This window comes from Doryrhamphus excisus, linkage group LG5 (assembly GCF_037039965.1).
Source record: "Doryrhamphus excisus strain RoL-2023G ecotype Guam linkage group LG5, RoL_Dexc_Guam_v1.1, whole genome shotgun sequence".
NCBI classification, from domain to species: Eukaryota; Metazoa; Chordata; class Actinopteri; order Syngnathiformes; family Syngnathidae; genus Doryrhamphus; species Doryrhamphus excisus.
Window position 1 is genome coordinate 16,983,599 of NC_136361.1, and position 24,350 is coordinate 17,007,948.

A 24,350-nucleotide genomic window follows, 5' to 3' on the forward strand; every position below is an offset into this window, starting at 1 on the left:
ATGCTAGGTTAATTGCAGACTCCAAATTGTCCATAGGTATGAATGTGAGTGTGAATGGTTGTTTGTCTATATGTGCCGTGTGATTGGCTGGCGACCAGTCCAGGGTGTACCCCGCCTCTCGCCCGAAGACTGCTGGGATAGGCTCCAGCACCTCCGCGACCCTCGTGAGGATAAGCAGTAGAAAATGAATGAATCTAGCGGTCAAGTCTGATGCTTGCGTGTCCCGCCAAACATTACATTACTGACACCTAGTGACCACTGTAAAAACTACATATCATAAGTCTCCAAATGCATCTTCTGAATGCCTTAAAATTAGTATTTTAGTTCATTTAGACATTTTTATGGTTTAAAATGCATAGTTATAATGCCATATTCCAACATTTATTAAAGGGGACCTATTATGCTAATTTTTGGCGCTTTGTATTCAGTTGTGGACTCCATCTACACACGATAACCTGCACGGAAAGCGTTCTAGATCTTCCAGACTCTGCACCTCTTTCTGCAATGTTTCCATTGACTTCCTGCTTCCGACCCTCCTCTAGGTACACCCACTGTGTATTGCTGTGATTGGTCACACTCCCAAGTGCTCCAGAGGACTTCCAGATACCTGTAGTTTGCATTCACTGGGTCTGGGTCGCATTGAAATCAGTAGAACTCTGTGTTTGGTGATAAAACTGTCAAACGGAGCGCCATCCAAACTATGCGCATTGATCCATCACATCCTTATGATGAACCCTCGACACGCACCATTCTTTTGTAGCTTCACTACCAGTTCACTATCACTTCTAGTGACATCCTGTCATTTCCCCATTTTCCTCATCGTCAGCCTCTCTCCGCAAGTGTTTGTTTGCTTTTTGGCAGGGAGTCATCTACCCCACCGCTAAACACCCTCACTCTCTCCACCAGCAGCAGCACTAGCAGCAGATGGGTCATTGTCAGAGAGTAATGAGTGGCAAACACCTGCTTCTCCTCTCCGTCATTTCCCAGCCGTTTGACACAACATATGTGGTGTACACATACAAAGCAAAGTGACCGTGAAGGCAGCGGCTTTGGCAGCCATGGTATGCCGTTACACAAGCCCCCGCCGCTACTTTTGGTGTGCCGGAAAAACCTCCTGATGGGTTTAATTCAGCAGAACATGGAGGTTGGAAAGAGAGCTACTTAGACAGAAGCCAGGCTTTCGGTGATTGGATGGATTGTTCCATTTGGGGAAAGAACTGAGAGGCGATTAGTGGTAATGCCAGGTCAAATCCAGCAGATGGCACTGTGTTGAACAAAAACCTTCTTTCTTACAGAAGGGACTGAATTGTTCATTCATTCATTCATTTTGTGCCGCTTATCCTCACAAGGGTCGCAGGGGTGCTGGAGCCTATCCCAGCGGCCTACATGCTAACCACTTTTGTCTATTTCTCTACAAAATATAAAACTAGAAATACTTTTTAAACGGTGGCATTTATTTTTGTTATTTTTTTTTCCTTCAGAAACCTCAAGAAAAATTTGGCTAAAATGAGTGGGCCAAAATTTCTCCACGGCTCTTAAAAAACTCATTGCAAGTGCTTGATTGCAGTTGTTGCTACTAAGGGTGGACCAATCAGTTATTAGGTTTAGGGGGCAATCGCAATATAGGGTTTGGATTTTCCTCACTCACGAAGGTCGAGGGCATGCTGGAGCCTATCCCAGTTGTCTTCGAACGAGAGGCAGGGTACACCCTGGACTGGTCACCAGCCAATCACAGGGCACATATAGACAAACAACCATTCACACTCACATTCATACTTATGGACAATTTGGAGTCACCAATTAACCTAGCATGTTTTTGCACAGGGAGAACATGCAAACTCCACACACAGAGATGGCCGAGAGTGGGATTGAACTCGGGCCTCCGAGCTGCGAGGCCTCCGAGCTGCGCTAACCACTCGACCACCGTGCAGCCCCTGAATTGTTCAATTAATGCATATTGTACATACATGTATTTTTTGGGCCATTATTTCCTCAGTGGTTTTCTGTCTGAATGAGAACACAATTATGAAATATTGATGTATGATAGCTCTGATTTAGTTTCTGAGCTGATACTAAGTAAAATTCAGGCTGGTATCAGCGACAAATACAACCTAATTTGTCTGGTGGATTTTAAAAAGTAGTGTATTTCAGATGGTAGCATACAAAATACAAGACATCAGAGTAATTTATTTATTTTAAACCATGACATACTGTATATTGAGGTATTGTGCTGATTTTCAATATAGCTAAGCTAATGTGGATATGGTATTACATTCATTCAGTCATTCATTTTCTACCGCTTTTCCTCACGAGGGTTGCGGGGGTGCTAGAGCCTATCCCAGCTGTCTTTGAGAGAGAGGCGGGGTACACCCTGGACTGGTCGCCAGCCAATCACAGGGCACATATAGACAAACAACCATTCACACTTAAATTCATACCTATGGACAATTTGGAGTCACCAATTAACCTAGCATGTTTTTGGAATGTGGGAGGAAACCGGAGTACCCGGAGAAAACCCACGCATGCACGGGGAGAACATGCAAACTCCACACAGAGATGGCCGAGGGTGGAATTGAACCCTGGTCTCCTAGCTGTGAGGTCTGCGCGCTAACCAATCGTCCGCCGTGCAGCCCTTATGTTATTACAACAAAATACAAAAGTTAAATAACAAAACCACTAAAATACTACAGGCTCCTGGCTCCATTTATGATCATCCATCGTTTCAACAGACTTGCTGTTACGTTATGCTATTACGACAACATGGTCTATAGCAGGGGTGCTCACACTTTTTCAGCATGCGAGCTACTTTTAAAATGACCGAGTCAAAATGATCTACCCACTACAAAAATGCAAAACATCTATTTATTTTCAAATGTATTGAGGATTATTTGTACGTACAATGTATGTTGATGTACCTTACATAACCAAATGAGCCAATATTGCAAAACACACATAATTAACTATTAACATTTTTTGTAATTACCTGAGTTTACTTTGATGACTTGCACTGAATTGAATCAGCCAGGGATGCATAGTCCGGACAGTAGCTGCTGATAGCCATGTTAGCCAGGCAAACGCACTTCCAAAAAGACATTGTGAAAAAAAAAGTCCACCTCCCATTCCGTATGGAAGTGATATGTTTTTGCCTTTTTACTTGGTCCAGCTACTTCACTCATTTTAGTGACCATAAACTTTAGCGAGGGCTTAAAATCTGACGCAATTCGCCGACTAGCTTAGCACTTTGCATCGTTGTTTACGCATGAGCGGTGACCTAAAGGTCAAAATTCAGTTGTCATCTGACTGGTTGTCCTGTATGTCAATCAAGTAACGGGAATGGATGATAGGCTGACATCGTAAGTTCTGCTGCACTTAGAGACGTTGTTTGATTTGATTGGTCACCCGAAGGGCAACATTCAGTTGTCATCTGAATGGCTGCCCTGTATATCAATCAAGTGACGGCATTGATGCTAGGATGATATTTTTTTAATGTCACGCCGCGATCGACCAGTACCACCTCCGCGATCGACCGGTAGATCGCGATCGACTTAATGAGCACCCCTGGTCTATAGAGTAGAATAGTTTGCTTTATTCTCAACGTTTTCCTGGTATAACCTTAGGTTCTCAAAGTGGGGTACACTAATTTTCATGGGGGGTATGTGAATAAACATGAAAAACAAAGCGCTAAAACTCCAAAATACGATTTCTGCCACCAGCTCTTGCCCACTGGTTCATGCATGAGTCCCCATTAAGGTCATAGTGTCACTTCTCCTGCTGCTGCCTAAAGTTAACAACACTTCAGCTCCAGTTCTGTTCCACTGTGTGAAATCCCTATGAAATAATCTTGTCTTTTCTGGCTCAATCCCCTAGACCATATAGCAGGCTGCTGCGGGTCGGAAAGGGGTCGCTTAAAAAAAAAAAGCATACAACTTCTTAACGACTTTCTTGTAGTCCCCCCCTAAGACGGTAAGCTTCTCCGAGTGTATAGTTTGAACAGAGTGTGTAAAACATTTGGCAAAAGCACGCTGAGTTGGTTGAAGAATCAGTTTAATAACATTGCATGCACTCGTTAATGAAGTGTCATTGTTAAACTGCCACGTCGCCTGTTTATTAACGCCGGACTTACGGTCAGCGCTGATAATAAAAGCACATAAAAAGGCAACATAATTTCAGCAGACAAGCCTGGCGAAATGCGGCGTACTGTGAGCAGGCTCATGTTAATAATAAGTGACGGAAAAGATGAGTGTGTAGCCTGTGACGGTTATTTTGGAGGTCGGTCGAGAATAGGAAATAATGTCGTTTGTTTGAATTCTCTTCCTGTCTGTTTGGATGCATGGACGCATGACAAAGTGTTGAGGCCGGCAAAATTATCAAGGTAATTTCATTTATTCTGTGATTAATTAATTTATTATAGCACCAGGGCTAGTGCCCCCTCTTCTAAAGGAGAAATTTTGCTTATGATATTTTGCAACAGCTAAGTCATGCAACAAAGGTCAGCAAAACAAGCACAAATATCAAAAAGAAGCTAACCTTCCAAGGCCATTAATAAGTCAATAAAATCATAAGATTTCCATGACACACTTGGCCTAGCTTGAAGCTAATGTTGTCCACATCGAACCCTGTATTAAGTATTATTCATCTACTGCTACAACTCATTGGATATAAAGACAAAACGGTGCAAAAATTACGTTTTTTTTATATGGTCCATTGTTTGGTCTAACACTAAAATAATTTTGACCACTAACAACATTTTCCCGATCATAGACCATAAAATGGGCATAGCTCGTGTACAGTATAACTTAGTTCCTATGGCGATGTCATCTTCATGTACAATTAAATGTTTGTCAGTATACATTCCACTTCTTATTCTGTGACATACGTATCATACTATGTCTTGTGTATTATTTTTAGGGTCAATCGATTAAACAAAAAAAAAAATCGATCGTGATTAATCAAATTTTTTGACCGCAGTTCATTCAGAATTAATCACATTTAATCGCAGATAGAAATACATTTTTATCTATATTAAGTAAGGGAAATCTCTTTGTGGTCAACGATTCAATGTTGTTTACCACGCGTCATTTACATGTTAACTCTGACAGCCCTAATTGTTTTATAAGCTTCTCACCTATGCTGTAAATATCCACTTTAAATGACTATCACAATTGTAAATACACACTTAATGTTTGCAAATAGAGGGGAAAGAATTGAATAAATAAATAATAATAATAATAATGCAGAATAACCAACAATTATGTAAGCTCTTAACTTGAAATGTATTAGCCATTTACAACAATAAACAGCACAGCACACTGGGAAACAGGAAGAGAGCCTGCATCGATACTGTATATAACCCACAAAACCAGTATATGTTACAAAAAAGCAGTAGTTCATCTACATTGAAAATTGTCTTTAATTGACTATTGTTGTAAAAAAAAAACACACACACACATTAGCCAGGAATTGCCTTTTTTTAAAATTGTAAATCAGAACAAGCAAATCAAGTAATCTATCATATAATCTACAATTATATTTGCTTGTTGTCCAAAAATATAACTTTAAAAAACAAATCACTGGAAAAAAAATGATTGGTGTACAGAATATTAACAATATATTATATTTTGATAATCAGGAAATGCCTTAATTAATCACAATTATTAAAGATATTTTTTTACCTATATTGTACTGGTTTGATGATTTTGAGTTTATTAAAGTAAATTTATTAAAATTAATTAATTTAAATATGTTTTGTATTAAATCAATATTTATTTATTTAAATATTTTTTAAAATTAATATTAATATATTAATTGATATTACCAGGTTAGATCTTGATGTTGTTCTTCACCCATGCAGCACCTCCTCAGTGGTGTACCGCAGCTTCCTTTGGTGTTTTGGCCTTTTATCACAACATGCCTTCAGTCGAGACAGGCCCACCGCTGGTCGATCAGACCAGGTTGTGTGACCTGTCAAAGGTCATTTAGCAGCCCACACAGTGGCTTTCCGCTTCAGCTAGTCGGTGGCTGCTCTTCTTTCAGCAGCGGCGACGAGATCCTTAATGATCTTTCTCTGGGCCTACCATCGAATAACCACTCTTCTTGAGGAGTCTTGTGGTAGGCTTCATCACAAATCCTGTGCAGCCCACTTAAACTAGACACACCATAACTTCTATCCCCATTTCTCTGATATCTATCACCTGATCTATCACCTGATCTATCACCTGATAGACTGCTAGATCAACATATTGCGGACCTTTCCTTTCAAACGCCCCATCAATGGAGTCTTCTCACGGGACTCTGAGCTCCACAATGAAGACGTGGCAGCAGGAGTTGAACCATAGGACAGTGGTTAGGATGCAGGTTGTTTGAATGAATAGGCTGAGCATTGTGGTTATGGGGCGCCAGGTATCCCCCCCCCCCCCCCCCCCCCGCCCCCCATGCTGATCTTGCAACCCAGCCAGGTGCAAAGTGGAGACAACTGTTTATAAAGGGTTAAATGCTGTCACGCAAAATAAAACACAGTTTTTCCACACTGCGGTATAAATGTCCAAAGTGCATAAGCTCCCATAAGCATCTGCAAAGCAATTTTGCTCTTTTTTTTTTTTTTTTTAGTATTTCTGCTGTGCTCCCGATAGCCTCGCTCTCTCTGCTCGTCATCATCAATAACCATCTAGTCTCCTCTAAGTACACCATCCCTCACTCTCTGGCCACACACTCCATCTTCCTTGTGACTCCACTCCTATTCCACTCCATTCCATCCCCACAGTGCTGTCCCACTAGAAAGCGTGTCTTCACTGTTTGAAGGGAGACACTTCAGTTTGGCTTTGTATATGGGCTTGATCTGAGAGTGGTCATCTCTACAGAGGAAAAAGGAGACATTGGTGTGATCAACGGAATGGATACTGTCAAAGCATTTCTTTGGAAACAAGTGGGAATACCAATTGACAAGAACGTAGGAGACAGACACTAAACAACTTCTGCTTATGTAAGTTACTAGAAAGTTATATTAAATCAAAATAGAATTTTCTTTGGGGAAAAAAAAGTGTAAAAAAAAAACAGTGACGAGAAAGCAGGAGACAGGCAATAAACATCTTATACTTACGTAAGTTGCTAGAAAGTTATATTAAATCAAATCAAATTATAATTCTTGAAAAGAGTTTCTTTGCAAAAGAGTGTAAAAAATACCCAGTGACGAGAAAGCAGGAGACAGGCAAAAAAAACAAACTATAAACCTACTTAAGTAAAAGTCACTGTAAAGTAAAGTGTGAGTTTCTTTGGAAAGGTAGAAAACTCTAGTGACGAGAAAGCAGGAGACAGGCAATAAACATTATACTTATATTGCAATAAACATTATACTATACTGACTTCAGAGCACAAACACCAATACTTATACTTACATTGCTAGAAAGTTATATTAAATCAAATCAAATCAAATTATAATTCTTGAAAAGAGTTTATTTGCAAAAGAGTATTAAAAAAACAGTGACGAGAAAGCAAGAGACAGGCAATAAACATCTTCTACTTAAGTAAGTTACTAGAGAGATATATAAAATCAAAATATAATTCTTAAAAAAACAGTGAGGAGAAAGCAAGAGACATGGAATTAACATCATCTTAAGTAAGTTGATAGAAAGTTATAAATAAAAAAAACCGTGATGAGAAAGCAGGAGACAGGCAAAAAAAAACTATAAACCTACTTAAGTAAAAGTCACTGTAAAGTAATATTAAATCAAAATATTATTTTTTTAAGTGAGTTTCTTTGAAAAAGGTAGAAAACCCCGGTGACGAGACAGCAGGAGACGCGCATAAATCTACATGGTACAGGTACAGTACTTAGTCTTAGTTCATCTTGAGGTCTTAATGGGGACGGGAACTCCGTACTCGTTAGTGTGACCAACCACAGCGGAGTTTGCGTGCCTGAAGGCGGGCCGTGGGTGGAGTCGATTAAAACAGACCGTTTTCACAGGGACCACAAAATAGCTGAATAGGTGCAGATCCTGGAGGAACTCTAAAGTTTGTGTGCTGGTTAATGTGTGTAGCTGCTCTATAGGAGTCCACAACTCAATACAATGGGCCGAAAAATATAATAGGTCCCCTTTAAAATGAACAAAAAATAAATCTTATCGGAGAATATTTTTTGGAGAAAAGGTGGAAAAACCAAATGCCAAGAAAGCAGGAGACAGGAGAGGGATTGTGTTGTCTTACATGGGCCCCTTGGAGGTCATGGCCTTCTTCCTGTGGTACTTCAGGCACATTCTCCAGGCAAAGATGAGAACCAGGAGACCTATGAACACCCCCAGCAAGGACACCAGTACAACTTGACCGGTGTTGGACTCATACCAACGGGCGTCTTCTGTAAAACAGAGCCATCTCAGATACGGTATCTCTGCATTTTTGTATGCTAGCATGTATTCCACAGCAATAGAGGCTGCCATAAATGTCATTATTCACTCATTTCAAAAATTGACAACATTGTAACATTTGAACATTTGACATTACAGTTGACATTTCAACGTCTCCAAGCACTTGCTTGCTTGTTTGCACATTTGGACAATTCCTTTGTGGCATCCTTGCCTTGCAGTTTTACAGCAGAAGCTACAACATGCGACATTGGAGAGCCCTTCAAGGATGAGAAATCATTACTAGCATCCCCCAAAATGATTTCCTGTTTAATTAGTAGATGCGCTCCAGGGGAGAGAAAGTGGAGACACTTTGGCATGACGGCGACCCGGGAGTTGACTGCCGCAGTGGTACAATCTCCCCCATAATAAATAAGGCACAGTGGCTTAATGGCACTTTCAAAGGGTGAGCGAGGGTGGCGTTTTAAACAGGGTGGAGCGCTCCGATGCTGCAGTCCTCTCATAGGTCACTGATAAAGATGATGGAGACAGATGAGGCAGTCTAATTGGATTAGCCAGAATGTTGTAATGAAATTAGCGCGCCGCTTGACTATTAGCGTTGCGTGAAAAATAAGACGGTTTCCCTGGTGGGACAAAGACAAACTGTCAGGCCGCCGGGACAGCGGGTGGGCCCCCAATTGAAGAATCTCGGACTACTTTGCGATAACGTTCTTCATCTTTGCAGAGGAGGCGGACAACGTTTTAAGGGTAGTTAAGAAGACGTCGTTCGAAGATCGTTTGGATCAAAATGGTGGGCATTTGACATACTGTCATTTTTATGAAAAATTCTGACAAATTAATCAATTTACTGCTATTTTTTTTACCGTAAATACATAAGACACTCTTTTTTTCTTAAACTTTGAACCCTGCGTCGTCGAATCTCGTGAAATCTCCTTTACTTAAGAACTACTATTAATCCTTTAAATAATGTGCCGCTGGCAGGAGCCAATCACAAGTTATAAGTGAACGTATGACAAGCTTCTTAACTAATTGAAAATCGCAGTAGGCCATTACTCAGTATAACAGTCTTGACTCACAGTGTCATCTTAGAAAAAATTTTAAAATCATCACACATCAACTTAACACTAAAAAGATAAGTAAGAAATGTACAAGACAAGTACCAATATGAGTTTAGAATTAAAAAAAACAACTATTTTAACAGCTTCCCATCATGCATTGCTTCCCAGCGAAGCTGCAATGATTCATTCAGCTACACGTAAAAGGTTTCTCCTTCCGTTACGTGTGGAAGTGCTAGGTTTTTTGGCTTCTTCAGTTTAGAAGAAATACCGTTGAGGCTACGTGATTAGCTCGCTAGATTGCCAGCCCCTGCAGAGTTGCAAAATGTGATGTAAACAATGAATAATAGGAGTGTAAAGATGACTATAGGCGTGTTATTTCATGTCTACAAGGGTGTTTACAGAAAGTCATTAACAGCTTTTTTATGTTCTAACTAGGAAAATTAATTCCATCATTAAAATTGAATCCAATACTGCGGGAATTCATGTATCGTTGTTGGGTCTATTAACTACTACAAACAAAGGATGACTGTACTGCCATTGTGGAGTTAAAACAACTATTTTAGGAGGTTGCCTACAGCCACAGCTGTTGTCGCAAATGTTTTTTTGACTTGGGACTAATTAATAATAATAATACATTTTATTTGTATAGCGCTTTTCAAAGTACTCAAAGACGTTTTACAGAAAAAATAGAGTTGAGTAAAAGCAAGTAAACAGAGTAAAAGATACATTAAAATACAACATTCATTCGTTAATACACAGCTAAAACATGGGTAAAAGCGAGGCACAGCAGTCAGGTATAAAAAGTTAGATTTAAAAAGGTGGGTTTTTAGTTTTTTGAAACTGGGAAGGTCGGGGCAAGCACGGAGTGAATGGGGCAAAGAATTCCAGAGGGTGGGGGCCGCGATGGAGAAGGCTCTGTCACCCCAGATTCGGAGCTTGGTCTTAAAGGGGAGTGCCAGGAGGTTGGAGTCTGAGGAGCAAAGGGGGTGCGGGGGATTGTGTGGATGAAGGAGGTCTGTGAGGTATGAAGGGGTCAGATCGTGGAGGGCTTTGTAGGTGATGAGAAGAACTTTGAAGTGAATGCGTTGGGGGACGGGAAGCCAGTGGAGGTTTAGATTAGATACCAGAGGTTACAGTCAAACCTCAGTTTTCAAAATTTCAGTTATTCGAAAATATTTCGTACAGTGTTACGCCGTTATCGAACAGTATTACACATAACAAACTAGTCAGTTTGCCCCGTACTGTATCGTTCTGCCGATTGGTTGCTCAAAGGTTCTCAAGGTGACAAACATTATTTAATTCCTTGCAGCGTAGTACAAACACCCTACCATTATAGGAGACACAACGGTTAAACGAATACTGTAATGTTTATGATGGGTTATATTGTAAGTTATATGTTTCTGTACAGTGACAACGCCAACTAGTGGTCTGGCATGCATATCACAGGGATTCCAGTGGTTTTTGTCGGTCCGGTTGGACAGATAACAGATTGTGCAATATTTTTAGGCCTGGTTCTCCACATGTGGGCCAACAGCCTTGACACCTGAGAAGAGTGATCTTACCAGGTAGAACAACAATGCTGATGTTGCAGCACTTCCTTAGTGGCACGGTAGGAAGCATGGCCATGCACATGTACACTCCCGCATCAGCGGCCCTGACTCCTTTCAGTCTTAGCAGGGACGAAGGCAGCATCCAGTCATCATTCTGAAAAAAAAGAGAGAGAGAGAGAGACGGGAAGCGGCTTTAAAAAAAAAAAAAAGTAGAACCTGAAAGTCTCGAGTGAAGTCAATTTCCCCAGTGTGCTAATCCCGACGCGTGCACACACATTGACACACGTCAATAACCCAGATAACACCAGAATGCAGGAGCGACAACAACAACGAGGCGTAATGAGATGGCAAGGGAGCGGGATGAATGGCTGACACCAAAATAGCATCTCTATTATGAGATGGAACTCAACAACATGGCGACAGGAAGACAAACCAACAACAAAAAAAAAAAAAAAGACATTACACCATGCAAATGATTTGGCTTCCGGGGGAGCGACAAATCCTGCCAAGAAACATCCATTTCGATTTGAATGGAATTAAGAAGATTTTCCAAAAGGAAAAATACGTAAATAAACAAAAGGGCAGGTCGAGCCAAAGCAGCATTTTCTATGCAAATGTGCTGGCTGGGTTGTGTCTCTGTCCTGCAGGGCTGCTGTCTGTCAAAATAGGATCCCGGGACGTGATGCTACTTCCTGCCCTAAATCCACACACACTGATAACGTGCATTAAAATACACATCAGAACCACGCTCCCGGTGTCATATTTGACACTTCTTTGACAGTCGCTACTACACAGCTGTCAGTCACGCTGACAGGAAGTGCGTACCCAGCAAGGTAGTGGAAGTATGTGGCAAATAATCACACGTGAGGATCATTTTACACTGAATTTCAGCAACCCGGGTTAAGATTGACACCTTAAAGGAAAACTGCACTTTTTAAAAGAAAATTTGCCCATCATACACAATCCTTACATGACATGAATTGCATTCTAAAGATATTCAAATAGATAAAAAAGGTAATTACTGTATGTAATGGGATCCATCTATGCCGCCTACAAACACCGTTTTTGAAACACATCCAGGTATATTCATGATAATATGTCATATTTTAATATTTTGCCGTATTTTCCTTTAATAAGCCACTGATTGAATTATAACTTTGCTTTCTCGTATGTCATATTCCTGAGAAAATCTGTAGAATTCTTTCAATATCAGACAAGCAGTAATTTCACAACATTCATTCATTCATTTTCTACCGCTTATCCTCACGAGGGTTGCAGGGGGTGCTGGAGCCTATCCCAGCTGTCTTTGGGCAAGAGGCGGGGTACACCCCGGACTGGCTGCTAACTACCATTAGTTAATTGATCATATCATAAAAACAGTCAAATATAATATCAATGTCCATACCTTGGGGCTGCACGGCGGACGAGTGGTTAGCGCGCAGACCTCACAGCTAGGAGACCAGGGTTCAATTCCACCCTCGGCCATCTCTGTGTGGAGTTTGCATGTTCTCCCTGTTTCCTCCCACATTCCAAAAACATGCTAGGTTAATTGGCGACTCCAAATTGTCCATAGGTATGAATGTGAGTGTGAATGGTTGTTTGTCTATATGTGCCCTGTGATTGGCTGGCGACCAGTCCAGGGTGTACCCCACCTCTCGCCCCAAGACAGCTGGGATAGGCTCCAGCACCCCCTGTGACTCTCATGAAGATAAGCAGTAGAAAATGAATGAATAATTTCACTTTGAGTAAGAAATAAAGACTTTTTACCTGAAACTGACAGACAACCATTCACACTCACATTCATACCTGTGGACAATTTGGAGGGGAGAACATGCAAACTCCACACAGAGATGGCCGAGGGTGGAATTGAACCCTGGTCTCCTAGCTGTGAGGTCTGCACGCTAACCACTTGACCGCCATGCAAAAAAGACTACATGTAATAATGAAACATTTTAAAATATGATATATAATTACTATATAATTAACCAAAAGGAAAACAGCACATTTAGAATAAACGGGGTGTGGGCCATCATTTTTCTTGATCAAAAAAAAAAGCTTGAACACATCAGTCGACTCATCACCTTCCCCGATCTTGGCACACTGGACTGTCAGCGTGAGATGAATGTCCTTTGGGCAAAGCAGTTGAATAATTCAAAGTTTGTCAACAATACAAAAGGACAAATGATGAAACATCTATGAAGATCAATGTTTTCGGGGGTGGACTCGCTCTTGTCTAGACCTCATTAAAGTAGCCATTCTTTACAAGTTGGCAAGCTTTACTCCCTCAGCGAGGCCAAAGACGGATGACAAGAAAATGCAAACAGCAAATAAAAAAAAGGGGAAGAGGGGATGAAACGCTGCCAAAACAAAAACTGGAGGAGGAAGAGAAAGTAAAACAAAAATAAAAAGGTCATATTTTTTTTTTTAACTCACCTCCCTGAACCAGTAGTATGTGGCCTCCTCTGAGGAACTGGCGTAGCAGTTCAACATCACGTCGTCCCCACGTCGGACTTTGAGTTGCTGTGGGAGGGCCAACAAGCTGGCCAAGCCTACTCGGGACAGCTGGACGTCCCTCAGGTCTACCAGGATGACATGTGGCCATATTTAAATCAACAATACAATGCAGTCACTTTAGGCTTAAAATGACTTGTGTGCAGTACTTTGCCCACATTCGTCACTATTTTAAGACCTGCTATTACACTCCAATCATTACACTCCCCGCGACCAGATCTCGGATAAGCGGTAGAAGATGGATGGATGGATGGATGGAGTATCACATGTGCATACATCCAATTAAAGCAAATGGTGGTATACGTGTTATTATTTAGGTTTTTATTTTGAATAATTGTGCAAATGTCAAAATAACCTTTGGGGGTAAATTAAATAATTAAAAATAGAAAGAAATCAAAAAATTGTTAACTATAATGATGAAAATGGTAATATTAATGATGATTATAATGATGGTAATAATGATAAAGATTATAACAATAATGATAATAACAATAAAGATTATAACAATAATGATAATAACAATAATAATAATAATAATATTACAATGATAATCATAACAGGGGAAATGAACATGATTATATCTTGCAAAAAGGGGTAGGCATTTATAAGCTTTTGCTTCAGCCTACTCCTTTTGGGCTTGTTATCAGATAGTTGAATACAAATGTAAATAATGGAAAGTATATGGAAGAGTATGGAAATATTTTGATTGATGTGGGAAATAATAAATAATAATAATAATACATTTTATTTGTATAGCGCTTTTCAAGATACTCAAAGACACTTTACAAAAGAATGAAGTTGAATAAAACAAGTAAACAGAATAAAAGACACACCAAAATACAGCATTCATTGGTTAATACATGAGTAAAAACATGAGTATAGTTAAAACATGAGTAAAAGCGGGGCGGGGCACAGCAGTCAGATATAAAAGGTTAGACATTAAAAACAGATTTAAAGAGGTGGGTCTTGAGTTGCACTGTAATGTTTCATATATTTGCCCAAATAAAGGGAAAAAAAACTTTGGGGTTAACATAGGGGTCATGTGGTATGAAGTAAATCCATTTTAAATCCAAGTCTGGAATGTGACAAAATGTGGAAAAAAATAGTAATTGGTGGTAAAGTCGCCAGCTCGTGTGGTATTGCAACGCGTCAATAGGCCTCTAACGTCGTTCGAGTGGTGTAACAATGTGAATAATAATTAGATGATGAATGTGAATCCAGAAAATCGAAATTTAGAACACCGGTGCCGTTCGAAAGCTGAAGCTGGACTGAAATGCTGTGGAAATACGCTAAAACATACAATAAAAGTAACAGTAAATTAGTAGTTTGAGCTCTAATTGGGAATTGAACTAATCATCTCTGAGAAGGGATCCAAGCAGTAGTAGTTAGCGGGCATAAAATGAAGCGGAATAAGAAGAGGACGAATAAATAGATAAAAATGGCCGACTACAATACACAATAATAAAAATGGTGCTGTAGCTTGGTAAATTAGCACGTCACATATAAATGTTGCATTCCTGGCTCTTTTTTGAGGGTTTTTATAGGCGGAATACATGTTCCCCATTATGTGGATTGTTAGCTGCCTATTTTTATCAGTTTTTATATCTTTAAAACACAAAACAGAAAAGAGAAAGACGTATGTGTTCATGTCTAACATAAGGATGATGCAAAGTGCAGTATTACTTTAATAAGCAACTGATCTGAGCTGTATTCTCGTTTTCAGAATTCCAGATGAACTCGGTAGGATTCTTTCAATATCCGACATAAGAAGTAATTCCACAACAACAAATTAATTAATTCCAACAATGCTAGTTAATTGATTATACCATACATTTATACCCCTTTGGTGGCCTGGCCATGATATCATCATTTTTCATTTAATTTTTAATTTTCTTGCATTTTTGATTGAATTAAATTAAGTTTATATTTTTTTCTACCAATTTATTAATTATAATTTAATTTATCTTATAAAGGGATGTCGATATTTTAGATAATTATTTTTATTATAATATAATTAATATAAAATATTATAATTATTTTTATTTTATTTTTAAAAATCACAGGATGTCTAAAAATTGCACAAAAATTCATGAAATATTTGCATAAATAATATATACCTTAATGGCATTTTTTTTTACATTTTAAAACATTTTGTTTGTGTCCTGTTTCCATAGTGGTACGTTCCACTTACAGGGGGAGTCATAGAGCCAGGAAGTCGTGCTATGATTTTGACATACTGTACTCAGGAGAGGAAGCCTCATGGTGGCTCACTGTCCCAGTAGTCAATAATAATGATACAGTAATAGACTTATTGAGACGCATAGTTGTGAATAATGGCTCTATTTCCCTTTTCCATCTCAATAGAAGGCCCTCACTGATCCAGCTTCTCCACCTCTGCCTCCTTTCTAATCTCTATGCCTTTTATTGATTCCTCCCACCAGGAGACCTAGCAGGCTATCTATCGCGTGCCATTTCGGGTCGATCGCAGAGGCCCGTTGGGAAGATAGAGGATGCTGATAGTCAGAGCGTCCATGCCACGGATGCTGTTTAACGCAAAGTGTGTATCTCACACTGATAAACTCCAGTGTGTCGTTCTCAGAGGTCACCGTCCTAAGCCGTCACGTCATTAGCACTCACAATGTACTTTGAAGGACAGAGTCTGGGAGGCGTTGTTAGGTTCCATCAGCGTATCGTCGTCCGACACGCAGCGGAAGACACTCTCTGAGAAGCTAGCCACTCGGGGGATCTCCAGCACCATCTTGTCGTCCACTTGCTGCACGTCCAAGGAGTAGAAGCACCACGAGCCTTTCCAAACACTGCGCCAAACCGCCAGCCACTGTTGACGTGAGAGACGGTGCTGTTTATCTTTGTGCATTCTCATGCGCTCCGAATTATTATTAAAGATCAAAAATAAAGATAGAATATCATGGCTTACCTGGTTGAAGACCTCAAATTTGACTTTGGTGATGTTGAAGGCTTTGTCCGTGTACATACACTCCAGCCTGACACTGTCGCCCTCCGAGATGGCCTTCTTCGGTCCCTGTATCAATAAATCCCCTGCAAAAACATTTCATGATAAAAAAAATGTCCACTTCCCAAAAACTGTTGTGCTGGAGACTTTGGGCAAGAAATGACAGTCAAATTTATTTGATTTAAAACCAAAAATCACACTAAAATATGAAAAAATCAGCTTACTAAAAACGTTTTTTACAACACTAATTTTTTTTTACATTTAAAAAAATTGAAAAATATTAATACTACTTCAGTTATATTATTTATGTTTTTTAACACCTTTAAAGGCCAATTTGTTAAAATTCTTGCACTCTTCCTTAATTGAAAAAAAAAGCTGAAATTAAAAAATAAATATGCACCACAACCCAATCATCCACCAAGACACACACTTTCCAGCAGCATTTTAGCTGCATGCTTTGAATGGAAAACAAGTATTACCGATATAAAAATAAAACATGGAATTAGTTAAAAAGTGACATTCTTGACCACTTGGAATACGTTTTACCATTTAATCAAACCGAAAGCAAACCACAAAATGGCACACAAGTCAGCCACACCTAAAAAAAACAGGTTCAATGCCATTCCAAGTACGACCTTTACTTAGAGTACCTTTATGTTAGCAACATTCTTTCAATTCAGAAATATAAATACAAAAAATTAATTGCAAAATCATCACTTCAATTTTACAGGATAACATAGTATAACAGGAAATAACCAAAAAAAGAGCAAAACATTGAATGTGAGCTTAAAATATATATTTACCATAGAGACCGTCGATCAGGGTGACCAATGTAAGCCATGTAATTGGAAGCTGTGCTCCCATTGCAGTACATTAAGCTTGTAAAAACACAAAATGGATGTCACAATGAAACTCATAAAGCCACAAGGAGGAGACGTTATGATAGACGGTTTAAAAACTGCTAAAGCACTGTAAGTGCAGAGAGGCGTGGCTGATTTGCCCAGAGGTGTTAGCCAATCACACCAAGCCTAAACTGGATTAAGGCCTGACCTTCTGTTTCCAAAAAAATGAGTCAATTACATCCCATTTGGTTTAGGTTTTGCACTTAATGCGCTACTCCCATTCATCCCTGTAATCAGCATCTCCAATGGCTGGGTATTGGGGCAGGAAATTGAACCTGCACCGTTTGCACCAAAAGGCAACAGCGTGTAGCATTACATCACCAGAGCTGCTGATAAGCACTTTTGCTTTCATTTTGTATGTTTGTTACATTCGGGACATGATAAGATTTGGTAGATGTAGCAATACCAAGCTTAGTTTTGCTGACTTTTGAGTAGCAAGTGGAGACAATGAATTAGGCCACATATGACTGTTTACGTATATGTTTATATTACACTTCCACTCCTGCACATAAAAGGATAAAAGTTTGCGAAAAACTGCATATCAACTGTGTTGCACGTGCTATTATTTTCCTGACAAACACACCACATTTGTTGCACTATTATTAGTATTAAAGGCCCGTATATCAATGATGTTGAAAAACATGGCTGCCATTAGGCAAACTTGTTTTGGCAGGGGTTTATTGTTATTGTTTGATTTATTTCAAAGTTCTGCTCTTGAATGGTAAACTCAAAAGCATATTTTTTAATTGCAGATTTAAAAAACGTCCAGCAGGTGGCGAAAGAGAGGCGTCTTCTAACTACAGGAAGTCTACGAAAACAACCGGAAGTACAGACGTAGGGGAAAATTCTCGCTGCTCTTTGCTTGCTCTACTTTAAAGCCGTGTATTTTTGTGTCTTTATCTCGCATTGTTGGCGTCAAAGACGGATATGAAACATGGACAGATGATGTCCGCGTAGTTGGGTAAGTGAATGAAATGACCGCATTCATGTGCTGTGCTGTGAGACGAGACGTTAAAGTGGATGCTAATGTTAGCTTTCTCGGCTAACGTTTACGCTAAGCAGTTGGTCTTGTTTTTAGCATAAGACGGTCCCTGTTTGCACAGCTAAACTCGTTATTTAAATACTATTAGTCTAGTATTAGTCTACTATTAGTCTATTAGTATTATTTTTAATGCTATTTTTGCATGTAGTGGATGTACATTGGCGCTTATGGGTTTCTTTGATATTTTGCACGACTCGATTTAGTTGAAACAATACTGAACACAGCAAAAAATGACATGTAATGACTTCTAACCTGATATAATGTCGAGTTTAAAAAACGCATACAGTTAATTAAGTTTAAATAACGTAATGTACCCAATGTCCTGGTCCACAGGTATATGGACGCGGTCCCGCTTCAAAGATAATCCAGCACAGTGTTGCCTCTACGGGATTCTGAAATTAAATTAACAGGACATCAACAAGTTTTGCATCAATTTTCCTGAGTGAGGGCCTTCAGCATGGCCAACATCACCACAACAGCAGTGAAGGTTATTGGAGCTCCTGGTCCTGCAGGCAGAAGCAGCCCTGAAGGATCCCAGGTCAGTGACTTCCTCCTCTTGACGTCATCACCCTTACACCAGGAAGTCAGGAAGTAACCTGCTTGCTAACAGACACAACAAACATACTAGTAGTTTGGCCTCTGCTGTAATAACATAGTTATAATGATACCAAAAAACAATAATAAATGTAAAAAATAAGTTGTTTATTAATGTTTTTATTAGCTGTAAGCTATAATCAGAATCACTAATGGTTTCAGGTGCTCAGCAAGAAGAAGCTACAAGACCTGGTGAGAGAAATCGACCCCAACGAGCAGCTGGATGAGGACGTGGAGGAGGTAAAACCCGCTCGGCTCACACGATTTTAAGATATACAGTAAGACTAACGGCGTCTCGTCAACAGATGCTGCTGCAAATTGCAGACGACTTCATCGAGAGCGTGGTGACGGCCGCCTGTCAGCTGGCACGCCATCGCAAGTCCAACACCTTGGAGGTCAAAGATGTGCAGTTACATCTCGGTGAGTTAGTGTAATGCATGTCATGACATAAAGTACCACTAGATGGCTTTGTGTTCGGACAGCTCATTAGGTACACCGGTGCAGTCTCAAGAGTCTGCGCTTAGTTTCACTTTCATTTTGACCCAATTGTTAAAATTCAATTAGTTTTCTTCTTTATTATTACGATTAGTCACAATTTTCGCTGAATGTCTAAAACATACTTTAACTATAGTGTCCCCTCGTTTATCACGGAGGATAGGATCCCAAAATAGTCCTCAATAAGTGAAACGGGTGAAGCAGCAAACATGATTAATTTCTTAAAATTAAATTATATATGTTTTTAATGCAGCAGAACCCCTCATCGTACACTTTATACACTTTTCTCAGACAGGCATAAACTTGTTTAAACCGTATTAATTTTAATGATCAACCTACGAATCTCGCCGTGCCTCTTGTCTTGGCGCCGTTAACTGCTGTACTGCAGCGTTTTTATGTCCTTGTTAAGTCGTAGTATTTTACTATGACAAAGTTGTAATATGACGTGTAATTGTGACCGCAAGGAAGGAAGTATACTTTACTCTTGATTCAGGCAAGCTTTTATTTATATAAGGCGCCAGCAAAACAGAGCAGTTGTGCACAATACAGATTAGCATGGCTACGTCAGCCTTGCTTAAGCCCCACCTTTGCATCTCCGTCTCAGGCAATGGCTGTTATGACGCAGTATTAAAATAATTGCCGATTTTGACAATAAAATGTAAATTTACCAGAAAAAAAGACTCATAATATAATAAATCCTAAGTTTACTAGAAAAAAATCAGAACTTTATGCTATGAAAAGGGGGGTCTTCAGTGACCTTTGGACTTTTTTTCTCATACACTTAGGACTTTATTCTCGTAAATTTGATAATAATGTATCAAACAGCAGCAATATTAGCTGTGTGGGTTGTGATGTTAAATGTATTTTTATTTGCATCCATTCATTTAAATGGTTTTCCCCAAGAGCGCCAGTGGAACATGTGGATCCCGGGTTACGGCTCAGACGAGATCCGGCCGTTTAAGAAGGCGTGCACCACAGAGGCTCACAAACAGGTAACGCAATTAATAATAATAATAATAATAATAAAAATGGTAGCCAACTACTCCTCACATGTTGCGTTTTGTTGTCGTTTCAGAGGATGGCTCTGATCCGCAAGACGACCAAAAAGTAGCAAGACCCCCATTTATTTTCTGCGTCAGTTACACCCTTGTTTTGGTTTCGTTTCCCCCCCCCCAAGTAAGGTATCAAAGGATCGGTGAAGATTTGTATTTGTTGACGTTAGTATTTCATTGTCTTCCTAATTTTGCAGTGTATTGCCAACACCATCACTTACTAATGTATCTCTAATGACTATTTTTGTTTCTGCTCATGTCATTAAAACATTATCATCTGTGTTTGTGCTGCTGCTTATTTCTGTTTGACGACACGGTAGGTAGTTAGCGACTCTGCTAATTGGTATTAGCGATCAAAAAAGTATTTGCAACAAACCTTATTGAGTCATACCTCAAATTAAAGGCGGCGGCGAGCACTTTCTAGATCCCCAAATATTTACCAGTAAATACTTGATTGGTTATGTCACGGCTGAAAAACATATCTAAATTTATGGTGAAATATTAGGTAAATAACGACTGCAAACTGACATTTGGTAGTGAAAAATCTATTATATTGACAAACCATTAAGTCATACACCAAATTAAAGGCTGCGACTTGTGTTGCCAATATGCCTTCACAGGAAGCGAATATCTACAGAGCCGTGCAATTTAACGCTGGCCTCTGTCCACAATTAAGACCGAGAAGCCTGCAGTAGAAGTAAAAAGCACACGACTAATGTACCACACAGAGCTTCATTGGTGTTGAGAGTGACTTTAAAAGGGCATAAAGTGACATTTAATCACTTCACTTGCTGTTTATTTACAAAGAACAATCTTGCACAGCACAGTAGCTGTAGTGAGTCTTGGGGGGGGGGGGGGGGGGAGAGTGTCTTAGAGGCAAAATAAATTGGGTTGCAGGGACGCAGGAGGCTCATTCGTCACACCGAGCGACAGTAATTGCCTTGAAGACTTTTCAAACATCACTCCGCAACGATACCCTAATGTACCCTGGAGCATTCTAATTTTTTTTTTTTTTTTAAATAATTGTCAACATCCGAGCGTTAAGCAATCACTCGTTCGCGTTGTCGGATGTTGAGCAGTCGCAAGAAGGGGAATACACTCACTGGACTGGACTCTTCATTAGGTACACCTGTACAATAGTGTGGGATTGTAGTGCGTCATACTCAGTTTCTAATATTTTGGTAGCATAGAGTGACAGACGTTATGTTTGAATCTTAACTAAGTCTAAGCACAGCACTTCCTGCTCTTGCGTTCCAAGCCAGGCTGACCCGTATTAGTCTTGTGTGCCTGTAGAGGCAGCGGTGCCGCGCATTTAACACCATCCCAGCCCTCCTGCACCTCCACCTCCCCGCTCATCAGGCCCAGGTAGACCCCCCGAGCCAACAGCTCAAAGGCCGCCTTGACGTTCTGACCGGTCTTAGCCGAGGCCTCCAGATAAGGCACCCCTAAAAGTAGGGCCAGTTTCTCAGCCTCCTCGCGACTCACTACCCGCTCCTTGTGGACATCCATGTCGCACTTGTGGCCCACCAGAACGAAGAGGACCTTATAGGGCTGGACTCGCTCACACACCTCGGTGTGCCACTCCTTGATGTGGTCGAAGGAGGTGCGGTTGGTCAGGTCAAACACTAGCAGGGCTCCTGCTGAGTTGCGGTAGTAAGAGCGGGTCACCGACCTGGAATGGGAAGAGAGGTCAGTGAGATTGGTTCTTTCCGTTTCCAAATAATCCGCTACTCTTATAGGATAAGAAGATTAGCGCACAGAGTTTGCCTCTTTGCTGGAATTTAATATTTCACCCTATCACGCAAATGCCTGCAACGTGACTCACCTGAATGCAACACAAAAGCACTGCTACGATTGCAGGCCATGTAAAGAAGTGCCTGTATTGTGTACATAGTGATCTATGTTATATTTAGTCTTAGCCTTTAGTTTTATCATTTATGCTCTACTTCCTTGTTTTTATGTTATCTGCATTTTGATATGTCTCTTAACCTTTATTATATTTTTATTTAATTATGTATAACTATTTTTATGTTTAACTATTACATTTTTTTCTCCTTCACATGTATTATCTGTTTATTTACATATATTATGGTTTTGCCCTTGTTTTTCCTGATACATATTTCATATGTCATATTTTTTAAACTATTTAACTGTATTTTTTATTACTTTATTTATCCTAATTTTCCCTTATACTCTCATATTTTTTTGCTTATTTTTTTTTACAGCTAATTTTTACTTTGTCTTTTTAGCAAGACTGCATTTATTATTTCACTTAATTTCTGACTTTTTATATACTTCTTTGCTTTCTCCCACTATTGTGTATTTGTATATTAAATATTTTAAGGTCTAATTTTTCCGTTTAATTCTGCTTAATTATATTTGTAAGTACATTGAAAACAAATCTAAATATTTACATGACTGTACCTGCAATGACTAGTTAGGCCACGCCCTCTCCCAGCTCACCGGAAGCGCTCCTGTCCAGCCGTGTCCCAGAACTGCAGCTTGACCCGGACCCCGGGCTCTACCTGCAGGAAGTGCACGTAGAAGTCCACCCCAACCGTCTCATTGATGGAGTCCAGGTACCGGTCCTCCGTGTAGCGCTTCAGCAGGGACGACTTGCCCACCGTAGAGTCTCCCAACATAATGACCCGGAACTGATACTGCCACAGAGTCGGGTCCATGGCACTTAATGGAGAAAATAGAAAGGTAACTAATGGGAGTGAAATGATATTTTAGGTGGGGTACCTACCTACCGGCTCACAGACTCGTCTTTGGCGCCATATGTCAGGACACGAACAGGATCTTCCGGCTTTGATTCCAGCCAATATGGAGGAGCTTGAAGGGTTCACCCTTCGTAAACAAGTTGCCTTGTAGCTGAGGTGTACTGCGACTATAAAACTTTCACTCTCAACTTGTCTGTTCACGTACGACTCTCAAAAAAAAAAGAAAAAAAAGTGACGTCACCGCCTGGAGGGCGGGAACACAAGGAAGCTACAGGACATTTCATTAGGAACACCTACACAATCGATTACCGTCATTTGACGCTGATTATTCACTTTTGTTCATTTTACGATGTTTATTAATAATAATAATAATAGGCAGATTATTTTAAAGGTTTATCAGAGACAGAAAATGACAAAACATTTGAATGATATTAATAACCCTGATTTAATTTAAGTAGGCTAAGTAGTAGGCTAAGTATGCTAGCACTGTTGTCATTTGTAATAGTAGTACTACAGCACATTGTTTACTCTTTGCCCTGGAATGGTTCTGCATGATGACATTATCGCATCCGCTTGAGAGAACATTGCAGCCAAAAAGAGGAAGTTGTCAGTGTCTCTGTGGGAAAACACTTCCAGATCAGACGCTTCCAGTAAACAAATGTTGCAGTATTTTGAGTTAAAAGACACACGTTCAAATGCCACTTGAACATTCATTCATTTTCTACCGCTTTTCCTCACGAGGGTCGCGGGGGGTGCTGGAGCCTATCCCAGCCGTCTTCAGGCGAGAGGCGGGGTACACCCTGGACTGGTCGCCAGCCAATCACAGGGCACATATAGACAAACAACCATTCACACTCACATTCATACCTATGGACAATTTGGAGTCGCCAATTAGCCTAGCATGTTTTTGGAATGTGGGAGGAAACTGTAGAAAACCCTCGCATGCACGGGGAGAACATGCAAACTCCGAGGGTGGAATTGAACCCTGGTCTCCTAGCTGTGAGGTCTGCGCGCTAACCACTCAACCACCGTGCAGCCTGCCACTTGAACATATTTTGGATAAATAATAATTATGGACTTTTGATACAGCTTGTAAAC

At 40.1% G+C, this 24,350-nt stretch overlaps 3 protein-coding genes across 6 annotated transcripts; 1 reads left to right on the forward strand and 2 right to left on the reverse strand.

Annotated features, from left to right (window-relative positions):
* Window positions 1-6,422: 6,422 nt before the first annotated feature.
* LOC131105703 (uncharacterized) lies at window positions 6,423-18,966 on the reverse strand. 2 transcript variants are annotated; one of them, XM_058054105.2, is made up of 8 exons: window positions 18,703-18,966; window positions 17,248-17,322; window positions 16,409-16,530; window positions 16,111-16,309; window positions 13,396-13,541; window positions 10,975-11,116; window positions 8,200-8,347; window positions 6,423-6,851 (listed from the first exon to the last, which is right to left on the reverse strand). In XM_058054105.2, exons 2-8 carry the CDS (start codon window positions 17,306-17,308, stop codon window positions 6,734-6,736), a joined length of 936 nt encoding a protein of 311 aa, XP_057910088.2. In that variant the 5' UTR covers window positions 17,309-17,322; window positions 18,703-18,966; the 3' UTR covers window positions 6,423-6,733. The 2 variants fall into 2 exon arrangements, with proteins under 2 accessions (XP_057910088.2, XP_057910087.2); XM_058054104.2 differs by lacking the exon at window positions 18,703-18,966 and having other exon boundaries at window positions 17,248-17,397.
* On the forward strand, window positions 18,141-20,811 carry taf12 (TAF12 RNA polymerase II, TATA box binding protein (TBP)-associated factor). The gene is made up of 6 exons (XM_058054113.2): window positions 18,141-18,307; window positions 18,722-18,926; window positions 19,145-19,222; window positions 19,288-19,402; window positions 20,381-20,469; window positions 20,553-20,811. Exons 2-6 carry the CDS (start codon window positions 18,846-18,848, stop codon window positions 20,586-20,588), a joined length of 399 nt encoding a protein of 132 aa, XP_057910096.1. The 5' UTR covers window positions 18,141-18,307; window positions 18,722-18,845; the 3' UTR covers window positions 20,589-20,811.
* Window positions 19,819-24,007, reverse strand: rab42b (RAB42, member RAS oncogene family). 3 transcript variants are annotated; one of them, XM_058054111.2, is made up of 3 exons: window positions 23,283-24,007; window positions 22,993-23,214; window positions 19,819-22,201 (listed from the first exon to the last, which is right to left on the reverse strand). In XM_058054111.2, the coding sequence occupies exons 2-3, from the start codon at window positions 23,208-23,210 to the stop codon at window positions 21,754-21,756; spliced, it is 666 nt and encodes a 221-aa protein (XP_057910094.2). In that variant the 5' UTR covers window positions 23,211-23,214; window positions 23,283-24,007; the 3' UTR covers window positions 19,819-21,753. The 3 variants fall into 3 exon arrangements, with proteins under 3 accessions (XP_057910094.2, XP_078646925.1, XP_057910093.2); XM_078790799.1 differs by having other exon boundaries at window positions 22,993-23,189; window positions 23,279-24,007; XM_058054110.2 differs by having other exon boundaries at window positions 23,279-24,007.
* Between the last annotated feature and the right edge of the window lie 343 nt (window positions 24,008-24,350).

Coding starts and splice junctions, on each gene's coding strand:
- LOC131105703 (XM_058054105.2), bottom strand. CDS start 17,308: ATGGGAGCACAGCTTCCAATTACATGGCTTACATTGGTCACCCTGATC. Junction 13,542..16,110: donor TCTGTCCTTCAAAGTACATT/GTGAGTGCTAAT, acceptor TCATCCTGGTAG/ACCTGAGGGACGTCCAGCTG. Junction 8,348..10,974: donor CAGCATTGTTGTTCTACCTG/GTAAGATCACTC, acceptor TCTGTTTTACAG/AAGACGCCCGTTGGTATGAG.
- taf12 (XM_058054113.2), top strand. CDS start 18,846: ATGGCCAACATCACCACAACAGCAGTGAAGGTTATTGGAGCTCCTGGT. Junction 18,927..19,144: donor GCAGCCCTGAAGGATCCCAG/GTCAGTGACTTC, acceptor TAATGGTTTCAG/GTGCTCAGCAAGAAGAAGCT. Junction 20,470..20,552: donor CCACAGAGGCTCACAAACAG/GTAACGCAATTA, acceptor TTGTCGTTTCAG/AGGATGGCTCTGATCCGCAA.
- rab42b (XM_058054111.2), bottom strand. CDS start 23,210: ATGGACCCGACTCTGTGGCAGTATCAGTTCCGGGTCATTATGTTGGGA. Junction 22,202..22,992: donor GCTGGACAGGAGCGCTTCCG/GTGAGCTGGGAG, acceptor TTCCCATTCCAG/GTCGGTGACCCGCTCTTACT.